This window comes from Anabrus simplex, chromosome 10 (assembly GCF_040414725.1).
Source record: "Anabrus simplex isolate iqAnaSimp1 chromosome 10, ASM4041472v1, whole genome shotgun sequence".
NCBI lineage: Eukaryota > Metazoa > Arthropoda > Insecta > Orthoptera > Tettigoniidae > Anabrus > Anabrus simplex.
Genome location: NC_090274.1, coordinates 6,910,566 through 6,930,008, shown reverse-complemented (window position 1 = coordinate 6,930,008; position 19,443 = coordinate 6,910,566). Strand labels below are relative to the sequence as shown.

The 19,443-nt window shown below is 38.0% G+C and overlaps 1 protein-coding gene across 1 annotated transcript in view; it reads right to left on the bottom strand.

Annotated features, from left to right (window-relative positions):
* Positions 1-19,443, bottom strand: part of LOC136882239 (uncharacterized) — a 34,449-nt gene continuing 15,006 nt past the window's right edge. Inside the window, exon 4 of the mRNA XM_068229493.1 lies at positions 1-1,174. Within this exon, the coding sequence (XP_068085594.1) occupies positions 1,133-1,174 (42 nt within the window). The 3' untranslated portion in view covers positions 1-1,132. The remainder of the gene's footprint in view (positions 1,175-19,443) is intronic.

Genomic DNA, 19,443 nt, shown 5'->3' with positions numbered 1-19,443 from the left:
TTTATTAAATTTTTTAAATGTTACAATAGTAATACAATTGATGATCAAGGCTAAGGAAAGATTATAACTCCTTTGGTTTTAATGTACCTTAAACATTTATTTTACCATAAATTACCAGATAAAAAATGCACATTCAGTAGCAGACAGGAAGGAAACAGTTGCAAACTGTAGATTACAAACAGGTCACAACATTTAAATGAACATCTGAACAGTACAAAGTGCCCTGTTTGCAACCATGGCATTATGAAGCTGAAACACATTTGAAGACTCACAAAAAGCATAATGTATTTATAAAGCACTGGGAGCCATAAATTGTGTTATACAGGGTTATGGAACCAAATTATCCACCTGAAAACTTATCAACATTCTGTTCATACTTCAGTAACAAATCTGATTGAGCCTCCTGGTATTATCTTCATCATATCAACATTTTCAGAGGTAATGGTGCCAACATATTTTTTTAAATGGAACTACACACTTTCTGTACAGTATTAAACTTACAAATTCAGCAACATGACTATTTTGAAAATCAGACAAATACTTAGAAAATAAGATGTATTCAAGCAAGCTTCATTTGCCATCTTCAAGTACTTGTCCAAATTTCAAAATAATCAGTGCTGAATTTGCAAGATTTACATATAGAAAGGAGCATATTTCCACTTAAAAACATAAAGTACCATTAAATGATGACACCATGTCTATGTGGCCCTTGGTACCATTGCTGAAAGTGGAAACAGAATGTCAGTTATCTTGGAACAGTGCAAGAGTTATTACACAATTGCTCCATATTTTGAACTTGATATAAGATGCCTAATGAAACATGTTTCCTTGCCAATTTAAAATATAACAGCAATAAAAACTGCACCAGTTACTTATTTTGCATTTAATTGTCAAAAAAGTCACAATTTTTAACTATAAATTTACTGCAAGTAATAAATCATAGAAAAGTATTTGGGCCAATAGTCTTTCCCAGCATTAAAAGTTAAAAGCATTGTTATATCACCTAGTAATAACAGGATCACATCATACAAATCAGTGTCCTTAAACTTTCTGGAAAAACCACTTATTTTCATAAATACACTATTTTCTTGTCTTTGTTGCTGAACAATTTTCTAACTGCCATAGCAAGTCTTCATCTGCTCCAAACCATACAGGAAAATACAGCTCTCAGGAACTGCAAACAAGAAAATATATTTGAAAGTTAATCTCTTAAATTATAATATTACTTGATATATAATCAGTATACATCCAAAAAAATCACAGCAATTAGAAACAATACTACCAAGGTTCATTTACACAATAGTGACACATCATTAAGGTGACCAGATGCAAATAGATTTTTAAAAAGGACAAAACTATTGAAAGGACAATGCCAGAAAAGGGACAAAATCATTCATTGGGAGTCTTTAGGCTTGCTATATATATTCTAATTTTCATAAGAATTATTTTTTCTTCACATTTCCATTTTACTGCAAATTCTTACAAAATTTAAGCAATTAAACTAATTTACACAAAGTGCTGGTACTTTTCTGAACATTCACATGCCTTCCCAAGTTTTGGCATGTCCAACATAACACATGTAAATTACTTGTGGATTATACTGAACTATTAAGAGGATTTTCACATATTCCACTTTGAAACAGTTCCAATCAGTTCATTATGCCAAGATGAATCAAAATAGTCTTTCTACATTTGCATTGTGGCATTGTATAGAAAAAACATTCTGAAAGTTTTAATAACTCTGAACTACAATCAGCTGACTAGTGAATTGAAATACTTTGCCCATTTCTGACTACAAGGTAGATCAGAGTCATTACTATTCTCCTTCAGTAACTGAAATTACAGATCTTATCAAAAGATTTTACATCAACTTTGAAGGATTTAGATAGCTTACAAATTCAGAATACATTTTTCAGCACCAGCAAGGCTTCATTCAAATCCCAGTTACCTCCTGTCACACATCAACACTTTTCTGACTGGGTATTGCTGAGAGGCACACAGTATACAGTGGTAAATAGAGTTATCACAATATAAGACAAGTATAGAATAATCACATCTATATATCAATACAGTATTGATGCCATCATTTAATGAAGAATACTTGTCATAAAACAGATTAGCCCAAAATAAGCATATACACTACAAAAGAAAGACATTTATGTTTTTTTAAATAATCCACCCAGACAATGGTCTGAAAAGGACATCCAGATAAAATAGGCCATCTAATCACCCTACATGTCATGGGATGTGGCAAACCCCATTACCCAGTGAAACCACTATTAACCCTCCAAGGTCTAGCAGAAAGACCTAGAATGAATTACACCCATCCCAGATCACCTGAATCTGGGGAGAGTAATCATTTAATGTCATCCAAATTATTTTTTGATACATGCATGATTTTCCTTATTTATTACTACATTACACAATGTTATTGGCTTTACATCCCACTAACAACTGAGTTTTTGGAGACACCAAGGTGTCAATTTTGTCCCATAGTTCTTTTACATGCCAGTAAATCTGACACATGGAGCAAAGATTTCATTTATAATGTTTATCATAAGTAGGGCTCAGATATTTAGGAAGTCATTTTTTCTTTGTCTGTTTTCTTGTCTGATTGGATTTCAGTGCAAATCAGGTGATTATCATCACAATTAAGTGATTTTAATTTGTCATAAATGCATATTTTGGCTATTTTTTGTCATAAGGTCATATTTTGAGCTATTTTAGTAGAAACGTCATTTCGGCAGTTTGACGACAGCTGTAGGTGTGCAAAATCATCTTCAACTTACCAAGTGCGAACTAGTGTTTACAAAACTGCTTCTCGGTATCACACTGTTGATACAAGTCAAATAGTGGAATAACCAACCCGCTGTACTCAGCAACCCAGTCTCCCAGGTAGAGAGAAATAATCCAGAAAATCTCATCCCAGCAGTGAGCTAATTACTTCTGGTAATCACTCACTTGTCTTAGTTCAGATATTAGAACCTCAACCTCCTTTCACTTACACAAGCATTAGTTTACAGTAAATCATATCCCAGCACACACTCCAGTATGCCTAAGGAAAAGTCTTCTACTAGTGTTACATTACAAAGCTTTGTTAAGGAATTTGGAGAAGAATATTTCTGTACAGACAGTTTAGTTCTATTTTGCAAGTTGTGAAGTGAGTCACAGCTGAAAAACATTTTAATGTGCAACAACATTGTAACACAGCAACAATGTCAAACAACATGTCGATAAGAAGAGGCAGCAATTGATATTCGATAAGGCTGTTACATTTTCAGCAATGGACAGATGTTCAGATTTTTCAAAGGAACTTTGTGAGATGTCTGTAAACATTCTCTAAACAAGGTGAACAACTCATTTCAAGAATTTTCTGGAGAAATACACTAAAAAATCTGTTCCTACAGAATCAATACTGCAAAAAAACTATCACATTGCTATGAAGATACTCTAAATCAAATACAACACAGTGTAGCAGACTAAGATTTGGATGTCTATTGATGAAACAACTGACACTGCAGGCAGATATGTAGGGAATGTAATTATTGGAACACTCCATGCTGATCGCCCTGGGGATATTTGTCTACTAACCTCAGAAGTTTTAGAGAATGCAAATCATTCAACAATTGCAATTCTTTTTGATAATGCACTAAAAATTTTGTGGAAGGATGAAATTAAGCAGGAAAACATTCTGTTTGTTACCGATGCTGCTCCGTACATGGAGTAAGCTGCTGAAGGCCTCAAGCTATTTTATCCAAGAATGATTCACATTACTTGCCTTGCACATGCTCTGCATAGGGTGGCAGAAGAAATTCATGGACATTTTCCTGAAGTTGATAAATTAATGTCTAATGTCAAAAAAATTTTTGAAAGCATCATTGCAGATTGCAACTTTCAAGGAGTTAGCTCCTTCAACACCACTCCCTCCACAGCCAGTTCTTACTAGGTGGGGGACATGGCTCGATGCTGCCACGTATTATTGTGTAAACTACTCCACTATAAAAAACAGTTAACAGCTTCAAAGATGATGCCTCTTCTATCAAGATTGCCCAGGAATTGTTTTCCAACAGTTTGTCAGATAGTTTGGCATATATTAAGTCAAACTTTGGAAATATATCAAGTGCAATTACTTGTTTAGAATCTGCTGGCTTAGAAATTCATGCAAGTATTGACATTGTGAGAAGTGTTGAGTATAACAATCACATGGAATAGTTTGTGACAGTGTAAAACAAACTTCAAAATGATGGTTTTCACTGTGTGTGCAAGATAAATGATGTTCTTAGAGAAGAAGGTACCAGTACACTTCAAGACAAGTGCATACTGGACAGCAGTGATTTAACATAATTTAAATATGCACCAATAACATCTTGTGATGTAGAAAGGAGCTTCTCTTACAAGAATGTGTTAAGTGATAATCAGAGGTCTTTTGCACCTGATGCTTAGAAGATTAATCTTGTCATGCACTTCAATTCCACCCACAGAGAAGATGAAAAAGGTATGAGAGTTTGTATTATAGGCTATAGGCTGACACCCTACATAATGTACTGAAAGACATCTATTTAATTCATTTCTTGGTGTTCAGTTTAAACTTACAGATTTGAATAATGTTAATGAAATCTGGACTTAAACATTCCAAAATAATTTTTTAAATAGTTCTCATATTTCAAACCACCAATGCAGGGTGCAAACATGGACTTTTACAATGTTGTGTGATCTGATAATCTTAGCAAACTTAGTTCACAAAAGTCTGATAAGTGAATCAAGGGTAATAGACTGAATAATTGCTGCACATGTATATTCAGAAAACTATTAATGAAAGAATAAAGAATTTAGTTATATATCAGAGACATTACCATTCCAATTGGTAATTATTTTAAACTGCCCATATTTTGATTAATCATTTTTGGGTCATATTGTCATTTTTACATCATATTTCATCACTTTTGAGGTCATATTTCCTCATTTTTGAGGTCATATTTGCTTGCTTATTTGGGCTATTTTTAGGTCTTCAACATCCAAGCCCTAATCATAAGTAATTACCTGGAGGTATTGGTTGAGTATTACAACAGTGAAGTGAAATATAAAAATGTTAACAGAAACATAAATGTGTTTGCATCCCAATGTATCATGGGGATACACTTCCAGCAAAATGAAAATGATTACATTTTTATTGAACTGTTTACCATTGACCCAGTAGACTACAGAACATTAATGTTCCATTAAAAAAAAAAATCACCCACATTTCTCCTCAGGACTGTAAGAGGTTAAAATAATATATACTGACAAAGGGGCTGCTTCCAAAATAGTCCTTAATAATGCTTGTTGTCTAAAGGGGTCCAAAGTCCAGGTCAACAGCCCCTCACAATGATACTTCTCACTAGTAAAGTAGAACCATGGTATTTCTCGTGTTGCAGTACTAATCAAAAGTAGTCACCATGTTCCTCACATAATGGCACCACTCATGGGCAACACACAACCATGGTGTTCACCTAGGTATACTAATCACAGGCAATGCCCAGACCTGTGGCATTTCTCACAATGGTACTAATTACAGACAACATAAACCCATATTCTCGCAGGTATTGTAAACCCAGTGAACTCTCTGCTGCTACTAATCACAAACCTATTGTATACCTAACAGTGGTAATACTTGCAAATAAACCCATGGCATTCCCCACATGATGGCACTAATCACAAGTAGTTTCATAGTTCTGATTCAATCATACCTTGGCACCCCTTTTAGTCACCTCTTGCAACACACAGGGGATACCATGGGTGTATTCATCTACATCCCCCACCCACAGCAGGTACCAACAACATCAGCACCACATTAAAGAAACTTAGTATCTTCAATATACCATACTTGAATCCTGCACCAGTATTGCTGAAGTCTATAATTCCCCAGTTAGCACTTGACATTGGTTCCCCTTGCTGGTTGGCTTACAACTGGGAACACCTAAGCTAAGGTTGCAACATTAAACAAGGGAGGAAATTGACAGAGTAGAAGCTGGAAGATTAACTAAAGAGCAAGGCTTCATCAAATACAAACTACAAGTACTGAAGAACAAACCATTTATAAGAACTTCAATATGTTCCAGAGTAGAATAAGAAATCTAGAACAGTTTCAAGAATGAGGCAGTGGAATTTGACCCACTTAACACTCAATCATTTTCATTTCCCCCTGACCAGCCCCTGCCAGGTTGGCATGTTTATACTGCCACTGCCTCTCCTGAGTAACCTTATTCCACTCATCTTACACTGTTCTTGTTAGTATCCATCTTGCTCTGGGCCTCTACCTTAGAAGATCTACACTTATCTTCCAAATAAGGAAGCCCTCCCCAGTGTGTTCTTGTGGTGCCAACTTGACCATGGCCCACATCCTCACAGAATGCACCAATCTCTCTGGCCTAAGTTAGAGACTCAAACTCATAATTAGCTGATGCAACTACTGCTGATAGTCATCCACTTTATGTGTGTGTCAATGGATTAATCAAGAGTATATACACATTTGAAGTGTTCCTTTCAATCAGTTAACTTTCAGCTCAATACAGAAATTTTATTATGAAATTAATTTCAAAATTCCTTTATTTAAATAATTTTGTTTTCTTTCAAATTTCTTTTCCACTTTATTTCTTTCAGAGAGGATGATTACCTAGTTCTTCCTCTTGGAAACAAAAATCACCCTCAACTGGGACCCTTACCATAATTTTGGCCAGTTAGACCGGAAGGAGTTAACCGTCAAAGGTCAAAACCCAAATTAGCGTAACAGCACTGTCTGGTACCAGCTGGAAGAGTTCATTGAGCCTGGATTGGGTCTAATACATGTAAGCCTGAGAAAGACTTGCCCAAACACAGGCCTGATCTCAGTGAGCCAGGCTCATGGGCCTTCTGTGGCCCAAGCTCAAATGTAGTGTTGTCAAATTAAGTCTCACTTTGCAAACTTCAGTGGGTTTTCAGAAAGCAACAGAAATAAATCTGTTGCAGTCATCCAGTGAATTTCTCAAAGAATTGGAATTTTTTAAAGATGGTTTCTATGAGTGTTTCACATCAGCTATCACATGAGATTTTAAAATTGTTTATATATTATACCATTTTTGCAAATGAAGAAAAGTGATTACTAAGTAACTAAGTAGTTTAGGGACAAAAATCTTATATCAACACCCTGAAGAGAAAAAAATAAAATTAAGTTTTCTTCAGTCCAACCAAGGAGGAGGAATTGAAACTGGTACATCCCTCTTATCAGGAATACTGTAGAAAATGTAGAAGAATGGGCCAAATTTACAAAGCTTGCTGAGTTTTGTGGCAGAACTTCAGTGAGAGTGAAGGAAAAGGAGACACCTTGGTGAAACAAAGGTGAAGGATGTTAAAAGAAAGCATGGCAAGAATGGAATAGATAGGAAAGAAGGAAGATTAAATATCAGGAAATCAAAAGTAATTTAAAAAGTTGTAAATTAGGAAAAGAAAAAATGTTGGGGGAAATTCACACTAGAGTAGGAAAATGATGTGTGGATTGATAAAAAGAAAACATCTACACAAGGGAAGGAAAAGAGTGGAAATGTAACAGGCCCAAAGATTTTAATAAACTCCTGAATGTGAGAAATGGAGAAAAGAGTAGTGGAATACATGAGGATCCAGAAACAGTGATAAGCTCGCTCTCCACTCATTTACCCCTTTGAGGTAACTTATCTTTGTTCTTGCACATTTTCTTTTTCCTGGTATTTTGCCTTGGGCTGTTATGACACTAGTGTTTTATGTTGTCTAAGTGTACTGTGTGTGCTATTCTTGACCTAACCTGATTCTGGTACTGGGTAACATTTCTGTTCACCCATTTAGTCAGTGCATTAATTTAATTCTCTTATGTGCACGCTACAGTTTTAATTGATATAACCTCCCTCGTCACAGTTTTCATTTATATTAACTGCACGTCACTGTTTATATTTTATTCATATTAACCTTCCACATCACAACAGATCTGGAGAGTCAACAATATAGAAGTGCAAATCCAACTAGAGGCTTTGATGACAATATTGAGAAATATGGTATGAAAATCAGTGTGGAGAAAAGCAAAACAGTGGAAGAGGAATCCTTGGAATCAGGGGACAAAATCTTGAGGCTGTTGAATACTTTAGGGAAATAACAATGCAAGATGCAAGGTTGGATGAGGAAATCAGTAGAAGGGGAAGTATGTTCTACCAGAATGTGAGGAACCTGCTATGGAACAGAAATTCCTATGAAAAGTAGAGAGAATGTACAAGATGTCCAACTCGTTGGCTGAATTGTCAGCATACTGGCCTTCGGTTCAGAGGGTCCCAGGTTCGATTCACAACCAGGTCGGGGATTTTAATTGCTTTTGATTAATTCTTCCGGCTCGGGGACTGGGTGTTTGTGTCCGTCCGAACACTCTCCTCTTCATATTCACACAACACTACCAACCGCCACAGAAATACGCAATAGTAATTACATCCCTCCATATAGGGTTGGCACCAGGAAGGGCATCCGGCCGTAAAAGAGGACCAAATCCATATGATCGACAGTTCGCACCCACGACCCCATACGTGTAGACAAAGCGGTAGGAAAATAAGAATGTACATGATGTGCTATACCCAGGGGGATTCAAACCCCCTCCAAAATAAAAGTGAACTTCGAGAAATTTAAACAGCATACACGGGTTTTGAAACAGCGTACAATAAATTACAACTATTATAAAAACGAGCATTTGCAAAATAAAAAATTGATTTTAGGCTATAAAATCTGTGCCATCATTAAATGTTACTCTATGAATATAGCCCACAAATTTACTGAAAATATAATTAGAAATTTTCATTCTGAAGAGAGATGCAGATTGTTTATGTTCTTTCTACATTTTGCACCATAAAAATAAATTTCAATATAAATATTAATATGATGGTTCATGGTGCGGGTTACTGTAGTCACGTCCTAGTTCGTGAACCATGGGCAACGGCTGAGTGGCGTAATAAGTGGTCCTGAGAGTCTGGATACCAGTTGCTATGGAATGGAAACTAGCATCTCGGACATATGAGTCGTGGCCCTCCTTGTGGGCGCCTAGGACTATACAATCCACCAGTGGTCCCTAACCTGTTAAGAGGAGAGATCCTCAGACTAAGTAGGGCAGCATCCTGCTTCATGAATTTACCAAGCTGAGAACATTTTAAGCAAATCTTGGACCTATGGGAGTAACTGAGTCCCACTCCCATTTGCCAGGCAAAGGTCTCCTTGGAAACAACTTTGTGAACAAACTGGAATTTGATGGCAAACTATGGCTTATGGAAGAAAAAGTAGATCGGCCTTAGTCAGCAAAGAGGATGCATCTGGATGTGCTAGGATTTCAGTGATATTCAAGTAAGGGGAGATAACAAGGAAGAGAGATTATAAAGTGTAGTTGACAGGTGTTAAAAAGGGAAGGGCAGAGTCTGGGGTAGGACTGTTTATAAGGAATACCATTGCACGGAACAGTTTCTGTTAGGCACGTAAATGAGAATGATTTGGGTAGATTTGGCAGTTGGAGAATTAGGATGAAACTGTCCCAGTGTAGTTACCCAGTGAGGGTGCAGATGAGGATGAAGTTGACAAGTTTTATGAAGCATTGAGTGACATGGTCAGGGTCAACAGCAAGGATAGAATAGTGCTAATGGGCGATTTCAATGCGAGTTGGGAATAGAACTGAAGGATACAAAAGGGTGATTGGTAAATGTGGGGAAGATATGGAAGCTAATGGGAATGGGAAGAGTTTGCTGGACTTGGTGCTAGTATGGGTATAGTAGTTACAAATACATTCCTCAAGTATAAGGCTATTTACCACTACACATGGCAGGCTAGGGGTACCAGATCCATAATAGACTATCTTAAGACTTCCTGAATTCAAAGTCTGTTAGGAATATAATAAAAATCTTGCAGGCTATTATGCCGTGGTCCACTCCTCTCGCTTTTTCCAGACGCTTCGACTACTGCTGCGGTAGTTATCTTCTGTGGAGTCGTGTAGATGCGCTCTCCTGTATCCCGCTGGCGACCGCAGCAGTTGTCTAAACGTCTGGAAGAAGCGAGAGGAGTGGACTACGGCATAATAGCCTGGAAGATTTTTATTATATTGACACCAGCCGTGAAAGCCTTCATACTTTAATGATCTGTTAGGAATGTGTTTTCTGGCAATTTTTTGATGATACAGACCACTATCTCATCTGTAGGGAACTAAGTATATCTAGGCCTAGGATAGAGAATGTGAAATCTGTCTGCAAACGAATAAGGGTAGAAAATCTCCAGGACGAGGAAATTAGAAGTACGTGGATATGATTAATGAGAAGTTCCGAACAGCGGACAGCAAGCAGGTCCAAGATATAGAGAATGGGAGAAGTCCAACTGGGATGTGCCTTTATGTAACACCAACACAGATAGGTCTTATGGTGACGATGGGACAGGAAAGGGCTAGGAGTGGGAAGGAAGGGGCCGTGGCCTTTATTAAGCTACAGCCCCAACATTTGCCAGGTGTCAAAATGGAAATCCACAGAAAACCATCCTCAAGGCAGTTGACAGTGGGGTTTGAACCCACTGTCTTTCAAATACTGGATACTGGCCGCATTTAAGCAACTGCAGCTATCGTGCTCTGTCCATCAAAGAAGATTACAAAGAGCCTAACACACTAGCATTACCAAATTCAGACGTGCCAGTATTTACAAAAGAATTAAAGAGAAATTACAAAATTGAGTTGTATGTGTTAAATATTCTTTAAAATACTGGTCACATTTTATAAATACTGAAACGCTGGACGTATCAGATTTAGTCTAGGGACAGCGTCTCGCAACTGTCCCCATACAATGTCCTTGTGCAACAGCACATTTCAACCAGTAAACACCAGGCTTTGAGTAGATGTCGCAACTGTCCCCATACAATGTCCCGCCAGGCTAAGAAACTAGATCGCAAGCAGAGACTGTTTCTGACAACCGGCAACTTCCAGTGTAACGTCCGAGTTCAACACCGATCTCTGCCATGCTCTCATCTCTGCTGACATACCTCTCTTCAAACTGAATAATCAGTGCTTCAGGGAATTCCTTGAGAAATATACTAAACGATCCATTGCAGATGAGTCGACGTTCAGAAAAAACTGTTCAGCCATATACAATGGAACTGTTTAGAAGATAAGGCAAGAGATTAAAGACTGTCCAATTTGGGTTTCTATTGATGAGAAAACAAAGGCAGGCTAACTGGCAACGTAATCATTGGTTTAGCGAAGATTATTGTAAACGGATTCTCTTACACTGTGATGTTCTACAACCGTGTGATAAAACTATAGCAAAACTGTTCAATAAGGCTATGGGTATCCTCTGACCATAGGACGTTGAGTATCAAGGTACGTAGAATACAAGGTAGGGATCACGGGAGGGCTGCGCAGTAGCAAAGCAGAGCTGTGACGTCACGCAGGACCCTCGCGTTGAAGCTGCCCTGAATGAGGTAGAGAGTTTGAACAAGAATCTCTGCACGCAGAAGCTAGGAGCTAAAATACACGACAGTAACATACCTGTCGTGTATAAGAAACTGTGTGTATTTTATATGATAAAACATAAAAAGCAGCAGTAATAGTGTATACGTTTTAGTAAGGATTGTTGTGGTATTGCAGGTTGTACAAATCATAGGCACGCGAAGGTACAAAACATACTTTCATATATTCCCTAAAGCCACTGACGTAAATAAATGGTGGCAGTAAAGACATCATTAATAATAATAACATAATATGGCCTCAGCTACCATGTGCAGACATTTCAATTTGATGCCATCTGGCTGTCTGCTCGTCAATTTCGTTGTTCCGTTTTACTCTAGGCCCACTAGATGGCAGACCTAGTAAACCGAAACTCTTGGGCGTCTATGGCCGAGATTTAATGAATTTTGGCGGGTAAACACCAAACGTGTCACCAGAGATCTTTTACATGCTGACATCGTACGACATGGAGTGTCAAATGGACTTTATTCCGCCCTTCAAAAATCCGACTACCTCCGCCGGGTTTGAACGTGCTATCTTGGGACCCGGAGGCCGACACTACCACTGATCCACAGAGGCAGCTTTCTCAGCTTCGAGGGTTCGGAAGATTTTATGACCATTCTCTTCCGACAGCTGTAATGCAAAGGGTGAAATCGTTTTTCAGCCTCAATGCTTCCGAGGCGATAAGAAATGCCAACTGTTCTCTGGAAGATTATGAAACATTACGTCCAAATGTGTTATATGCTACTGATAAAGTCAATCAAAACTGATACCGTGTGCCAGTCTAAGGCCAGCATTGAGCCTACAATATCCTATTCTTTACCGGAGGATGAGCAAGGGCTCATTAAAGCCCTTGAAGAGCTAGTGGAACAGCTCGAGGACAGTCGCGAAACCAAGGATCGTTATGAACAGTTTGAAGACTTCACTGGCTATGTAGCTTTTAGGGTAAAGAAGAACCTCAATATAAAAAGTGATTATGGAGAGAAAAAAGGTCAACCTACAAGGGGTGGAAATTAGATTTCAAAGACATCTACAGACAGTTTGATGCAGCCTACAGAGAGATGTTACACCACGGTAGTGCAGATGGAAAGTTTTTTTTTGCTAGTTGCTTTACGTCGCACCGACACAGATAGGTCTTATGGTGACGATCGGACTGGAAAGGGCTAGGAGTGGGAAGGAAGCGACCGTGGCCTTAAGGTACAGCCCCAGCATTTGCCTGGTGTGAAAATGGGAAACCACGGAAAACCATTTTCAGGGCTGCCGACAGTGGGGTTCGAACCTACTATCTCCCGAATACTGGATACTGGCCGCACTTAAGCGACTGCATCTATTGAGCTTGGCGAGTTCAAATTTTACCACAGGAAAGAACCGAAAGAGGGTTCTAACATAATCACAAACCTTACGGATATCTTGAAGAAATTCCCGAAATCTATGAGTTGGGAAGTTGCTTCCGGAGAAGCCGTTCATTTATACAAATCTACGCTTTAAACACAAGTAAGACATTCAAGAGACGATTTCAGTTAATACAATACTGATAAAGAAAGAAAAGCAAAGAAATCCCATTGATGCTATGGATAAGAGTATTTGAAAATACGTTTTAAAGAATATCATCAGCATTATTCTTTATGTATGACACACCTGTCAATTTTTTATGAAGGGCAGTTTATTATGTTGTATATGAAACTAGTGCTAAGAATGTTAATATACAGGCTCATTAATTTATGTATCCTATCTAATGTTAACGTGCCATTTGTCAGTTCTTGGCACTTGGAGGACATTTATTGTACTGTGTGTGTTATTGACAGCATATATACTGTAGTTTCCTAAAATTGTTTGTACCAACGGACATGCTTCCTGCAGTCATCAAGCTTTAATGTTCGTGCCTGTAACAATTATTCTAGAGCCCCATTGTTATTGTCATAGGTGTAGAGAACATGAACATGAATGGCCATTCCACTGCGATCACAGTCTTAGCATTGTTACAATCTTTTATACAGATCGAAATACTTCCGAAACGCTGCTTGATTCACACTGTATTTGATCTATTATTACTCTAATCTTAATAGGGAAGTGGAATGCCTTTTCTGAGGTGATGGTAAAATGTCAATGAAGTTCTCTTATCCCTAACTTGTTGCTAAAACAGAATAACTCACAGCTGCGGATTACCTCGTACAGAAGACAAGGCGCCAAGGGTTCACGATGACGTCGCCGACGGCCAAGTGTAGTGGGGAGACCTGCGCATGATCCATACCTTTTACTTTTAACTACCTTGGTTAAGTATAATAAAGTGTTACTTTTTATTAGCGATGCCGCACCTTATATGATAAAAGCCGGAGAAGCATTATGTGTTGTATATCCTAAGACGACTCATTTAACGTGTAGCACATGCCTTTCATCGTGTGGCAGAAGTGGTAAGATGCAGTTACCCCAAAGTAGATTTAATTTCCTCAGTGAAAAAAGTTTTTCTCAAAGCCCACAGAACAGTTCATCTTTTGAAAGAAATGTGCCCAGAGATTCCATTGCCGCCTAAGCCGATTCTAACTAGGTGCGGTACGCGGCTGCAAGTGGCTGAATAGTATCTTGAATATATAGACTTAAGAATGTTCTGCATGCCATGGACTCTGAAGCTGCAGCCTCAATTGAAGCCGCAAAAACAGTTGTCTGCGATAAAAGCGTGAGAAATGACTTATGTTACATTCAGCATAATTTTTCATGCATCACAAAAACACTGAAAAGGCTCTCCTGTACAATGGAGTCTTCACATTGTTGACCAACAAAATGGTCCAGTCTGTCAGATACACTAATGAGCAGGGAATGGATTTATATGTACTAATAATTATTGAAATATGTACACATATATTTAGTTATTTTTATTGAAATATGGAATTATATATGGACTTAATAGAAATTAATGTTATGTGTAATTTTAAGTTCAAAGAAGCTAAACAAAGTAGATCTGGGGTGCATATGCAAACACTCTTCACAATGCCTCACTTTCTCTAGCATACTCTGCTAGCAAGTACTGTGCTCCTGTGGGAAAACAGTATACATTCGAGCAAGATTGATGCACAGCTCAATTGGTACAGTGAGGTCCACTCCTCAGTGGCTGCCTGTTTTAGCAAACATTGCTCCTCCAGATCTTAGGAGAAAAGCAGCAAACAAAGTTGCTCAAGAAGACCTTAGCACACAGGAACTCTTGTTCAACACCTTACAAGATCCACCTGTGATGAGGAAAAAATCCCAGAATCCACTCTGGACTGATCTACACTCCCATGAAAAATTCAGTGTAACAGCAGAATGGAGACAGCAATGGGAACAATGTCCACCCACTAACGCCTTTCTGATTGAAGACCCAACAAAGAAAGTGCCAGGTTTTGATCTTCAACATGAGTGGTCAAAACTCAACCATTTCAGAACAGGCCACGGCAGGTGCCAATATATATGATGAAAAATATTGTGGAAGTGCTGCGTGTGAGCATGATGCTGAGAAGCAGACATTCCTTCATGCTGAGAGCTGTCCACTGTCAGCATTCAAGGACGGTTTACGGACTCTGCATGAATTGACACCAAGTTCAGTGGACTGGTTGTCGAAGATGGACATTCTGGTTTTATTATTTCTCTATATTAACCTATATAGATTTTAACTCTCACTTTTCAGTTACCCAGGTACAGAACTGAATCATATAGGAACCCTTAGTTTATGCAGGCCTGAAGATCCCTGAATGAAATTCGTGGGATGGTGTATGTAGTACACTCGTCAGCTACTGTAATTCGTAAAAATTTTATTGACGGGTTAGACAGTTCCTTGTATCCTGTTCTGCACTTTTGGTAACAAAGTTCTATTACCTTTTCTCTATCTGATAGTTCAAATGTATAAACACTTTGCTGTTTTCATATTCTTTTCTTCTGTACGTGTTTGTGTGTGTGTGTGTGTATATAGTATGTTTCCTAGTCATTACTACTGCTAGTTGAAACGCATCAAGACAAGATGGTCAATGGGGTAAATATTCACTGAAGGATGACCTATAAGACATTCCTTGTACTTTGTTTCACAATTTTCTTCAAGTCACTTGAAGTCTTATGTTGAGATAGAAATGGCAAGGAAGTGACTGGCCATAAGCTACAGCCCTTGTGTAAAAATGTAAAACCATCTTCCAGGCTGCCAACAGTGCCACTATCCCCTGAATGCAAGCTGATAGCTACATTACCCCTTGCTCTGTGCATTCCTTGTACCTCTTGGCACTATTATAACTTTTTTTAAATATTGCTCTTGGCATTGCAAATTTAACTGGCTATGGCACAAAGAGACCTACACGTCCCTCGATCGCAAACAAAATGCCAAGCAAATTTGAAATTTGTGTGTGTGAGTCATCAGTCCATAGACTGGTTTGATGCAACCCTCCATGCCACCCTATCCTGTGCTAACCTTCTCATTTCTACATTAACTATTGGATCCTACATCTGCTCTAATCTGCTTGTCATTCATACCTTGGTCTACCCCTACTGTTCTTACCACCTACACTTCAAAAACCAACTGAACTAGTCCTGGGTGTCTTAAGATGTGCTCTAAATTTAGCCAAATCTATCTCCTCATCAATTCAATTCAGGTATATCTTCATTTGTGATTCTATCTATCCATCTCACCTTCAACATTCTACTGTAACACCACATTTCAAAAGCTTCTATTCTCTTTCTTTCTGAACTGGTTATCGTCCATACAATGCCACGCTCCACACGAAAGTCTTCCACAACTTCATTCTAATTTCTATATCAATGTTCGAAGTGAGCATTTTTCTTTTCTTAAGAAAGCCCTTCCTCGCTTGTGCTAGTCTGCATTTTATGTCCTGCCATCGTTAGTTATTTTACTACCCAAGTAACAATAATCATCTACCTCCTTTAAGACTTCATTTCCTAATCTAATATTTCCTACATCACCAGCCTTCATTCGGCTGCACTTCATTCAGCAACTTAGAGATCTTCTGCAGTTACAGACAAAATATCATGGCAAATCTCAAGGTTTTGATTTCCTCTAATTGGATTGTGATTCCCTTTTCAAATTCTTCCGATTTCCTTTACTGCCTGTTGTATGTAAACATTGAAAAGGAGGGGGGACAAACTGCAGCCTTGCCTCACTCCTTTCTGGATTTCTGCTGCTTTTTCAAAGCCTTCGATTCTTATCTCTGCAGACTGATTTTTATACAGATTGTAGATAATTCTTCGTTCTCAGTATCTGATCCCAATCACCTTCAGAATCTTAAATAGCTTGGTCCAATCAACATTATCAAATGCACTTTCTAGATCTACAAACGCCATGTACGCGGGGTTGTCCTGAATTCGATCCTCGAAGATCAGACTTAAAGTCAGGATTTGAAATTTATATCTCTTCAAAGAAATTGGATACTGTTAAGACAATTCTAGGGATCAGAGCTCTATGTCCAGCTTTATCTTCACTTATGTTTTCCCAAAATCTAAATTTTTGTATAAACTCTTTAGAATTAGACCCTAATCTGGTTGCATTTAGGAGCCGTTGGGAAACTTTCCCATTTTTAAGGAGCATGACTATGGCTCCAATTTTAAGAATAAGAACACAGTATGTGGAGGCAATCCAGTAATTCCAAGGTCGCTTTATAAGCCATGATCTTTCGGGGCCGTTACACCACGGGGTTCGGTTTATAAAATAATTGTTTGGCGATAAGCACGTGGCAAAACAGAATAACATTTATGGAATCTCTCCCAAGAATATTTTCCCACTGGAAGGAATGGAATGTCGTTACCTATGATATTTTAGAAGACGATTCTCACACATTAATGAATGACTATTTGCCATTGGGGCTTTATCCCATACTGAGCCGCGCTAATCTAATATTGCCAGCTGCTTTCGAACTTTATTTTAAACCAGACACCGAATTCTCATTTAGAGGAATGTTGAAGATAATCTGCATTGTTCAACACCTGGGCACTGTACCTGCTGCTCCACGCTATCACGGTTCAGGCGGGCTTAGGCTCTCCAGCACATGAGCATATTAGCCAATCACAATGTTACATACTTCTTCAATAATTTAAAAATATAAGTCAAGGAAATGTTTATGCTTTTAAAGATACTCTGCAAATCTACCAAGCCCAGAGCCTTCGTCAGAATGCTTTACGGTGTCAATCGGTTCAGCCGTGCTCTCAAAATTAATGTAACAAACATCAGCCAAGTGTTTTAAATATGTAGTAGTAGTAGTAGTAAGTGCTGTCACTACTGTTATTGTAATTTACTCTGTAATTGGTGAAGTAATAACTCTTGAGGACAAATTCTCAGAAAACTATTTTACCCATTTATGTAAGTAGGTACTAAACTCAGACCAACACTTTGAAAAAACTGTCATAGATTTTCATGTTAAACACTAAAACCCCATTCAGTTTTAAGTATTACCATATAAAAACATGTTTAAAAAGTTTAAAAAATATAGTCTACTCCATGTAAATACAAGAAGCAAAGCACAAGAGAATTACAATTCTATGCTGCTCACAGCTCCATCTGCCACCAAGCACTACACCAAGTCATCCGAGTTTCCTTTTCCTGCTGAAGTTCACGGTAAAGAAAGGTTAAATTTCAGGATTCAAGCCCACAGTATCAAGGTCAGGAATATCACATAACGAAATTAGAAATGTCCACTGCTGTGCTTGATAATACAGAGAGATGTTCACTTGCCAGGATACATTCTAAACAAGTTCTACTAAATTTATTCATTGAGAACTCAATACCAAGTTTATCCCCACACGATGCAATTGTTATGGAAATAGATTACTGCTCCAACAGAAAATTTGTTTCGTAATCCTGTCATCCCTAAGAGTTTTGAAATATTTCACAGCAACTGAAACTACAGGGGGAAGTTTGGAAGAACAGCTGACTTTGTACCTGCTCTGTGCTCAAGTAAGTTTCCAGGCAGTGAGGAATGAGTTATGAAAACATCTGTCCTCAATCCTGTACACTACATGAAGCATCAGTGAAAGACTTATGATATGACTGATTACATGAATGCCTGCAATGTTCTATCACTAGAATATCAATGTCATGTCATAAGCAAAACGTTTAGGGTTAAAGTAATTGTATACAAGTGGCCTCTACTAAGACCAGCTCTCTAGGAACATTCATTTCAGATTCAAAGAATGTACACCCATGAGTAAATTTAACCTCCAGTTAACAGATACTTTCACACCCCACCATTCTATCCCTGAAAGAACAGGTTTCTTTATCTCACAAAGTTTTAGGGGGTCCGCTGTTTAGCGTAATTTATTTTCCCATATTTGGATATATTTATCAATTTTAGATCAACTCGAAATCATATCAATAGCTTTTAGCTTTCGTGCCTGCCTCAGCATCACTGGTAAACTGCTTAACAGATCTCAACCAAACTTCATATTTATAGCCTACTTGTTAAGCAGGTTTTGATACGAATATTTAAAAATCACCAAATAGACAGCAGGTTTATAGGAAAAACTCAAAGATTTTTCAATTTTCTCTTACACTACTCCTTACATGTAAAAATCTGTAGACTATGAAATGCCCCACCATTTTAAATAATTTTTGATGTGGATAATTACCTTTATTTTTCAAATGAGGGAAAATTACCATTTTCTTCAGGCTTCATGCTCTGCAGCCAGTGACAGCCTCACAGACCTTCAGTTATTTGAAGCATCCATAACAGGAGAAAATCAGAGGATGCATAATATTTCGCTCGTCTTGAAAACTAACCCACCTAATGTAACGGAACACCAAGGAAACATGAGGTAGAACTATTTGCTTTGGTGTCTGGTTATCTACTCAGGATTGTTATTTAGAGGAAGATTCTCAAATATTTTCCCCTTAATGTTACAAAGAAGTTTAAGAATATGTTATCTCCATTCCTTTACGCGTTGTACATATTTGCTGTACAATGGATACGGCAGATTACAAAAAATTGGATTTT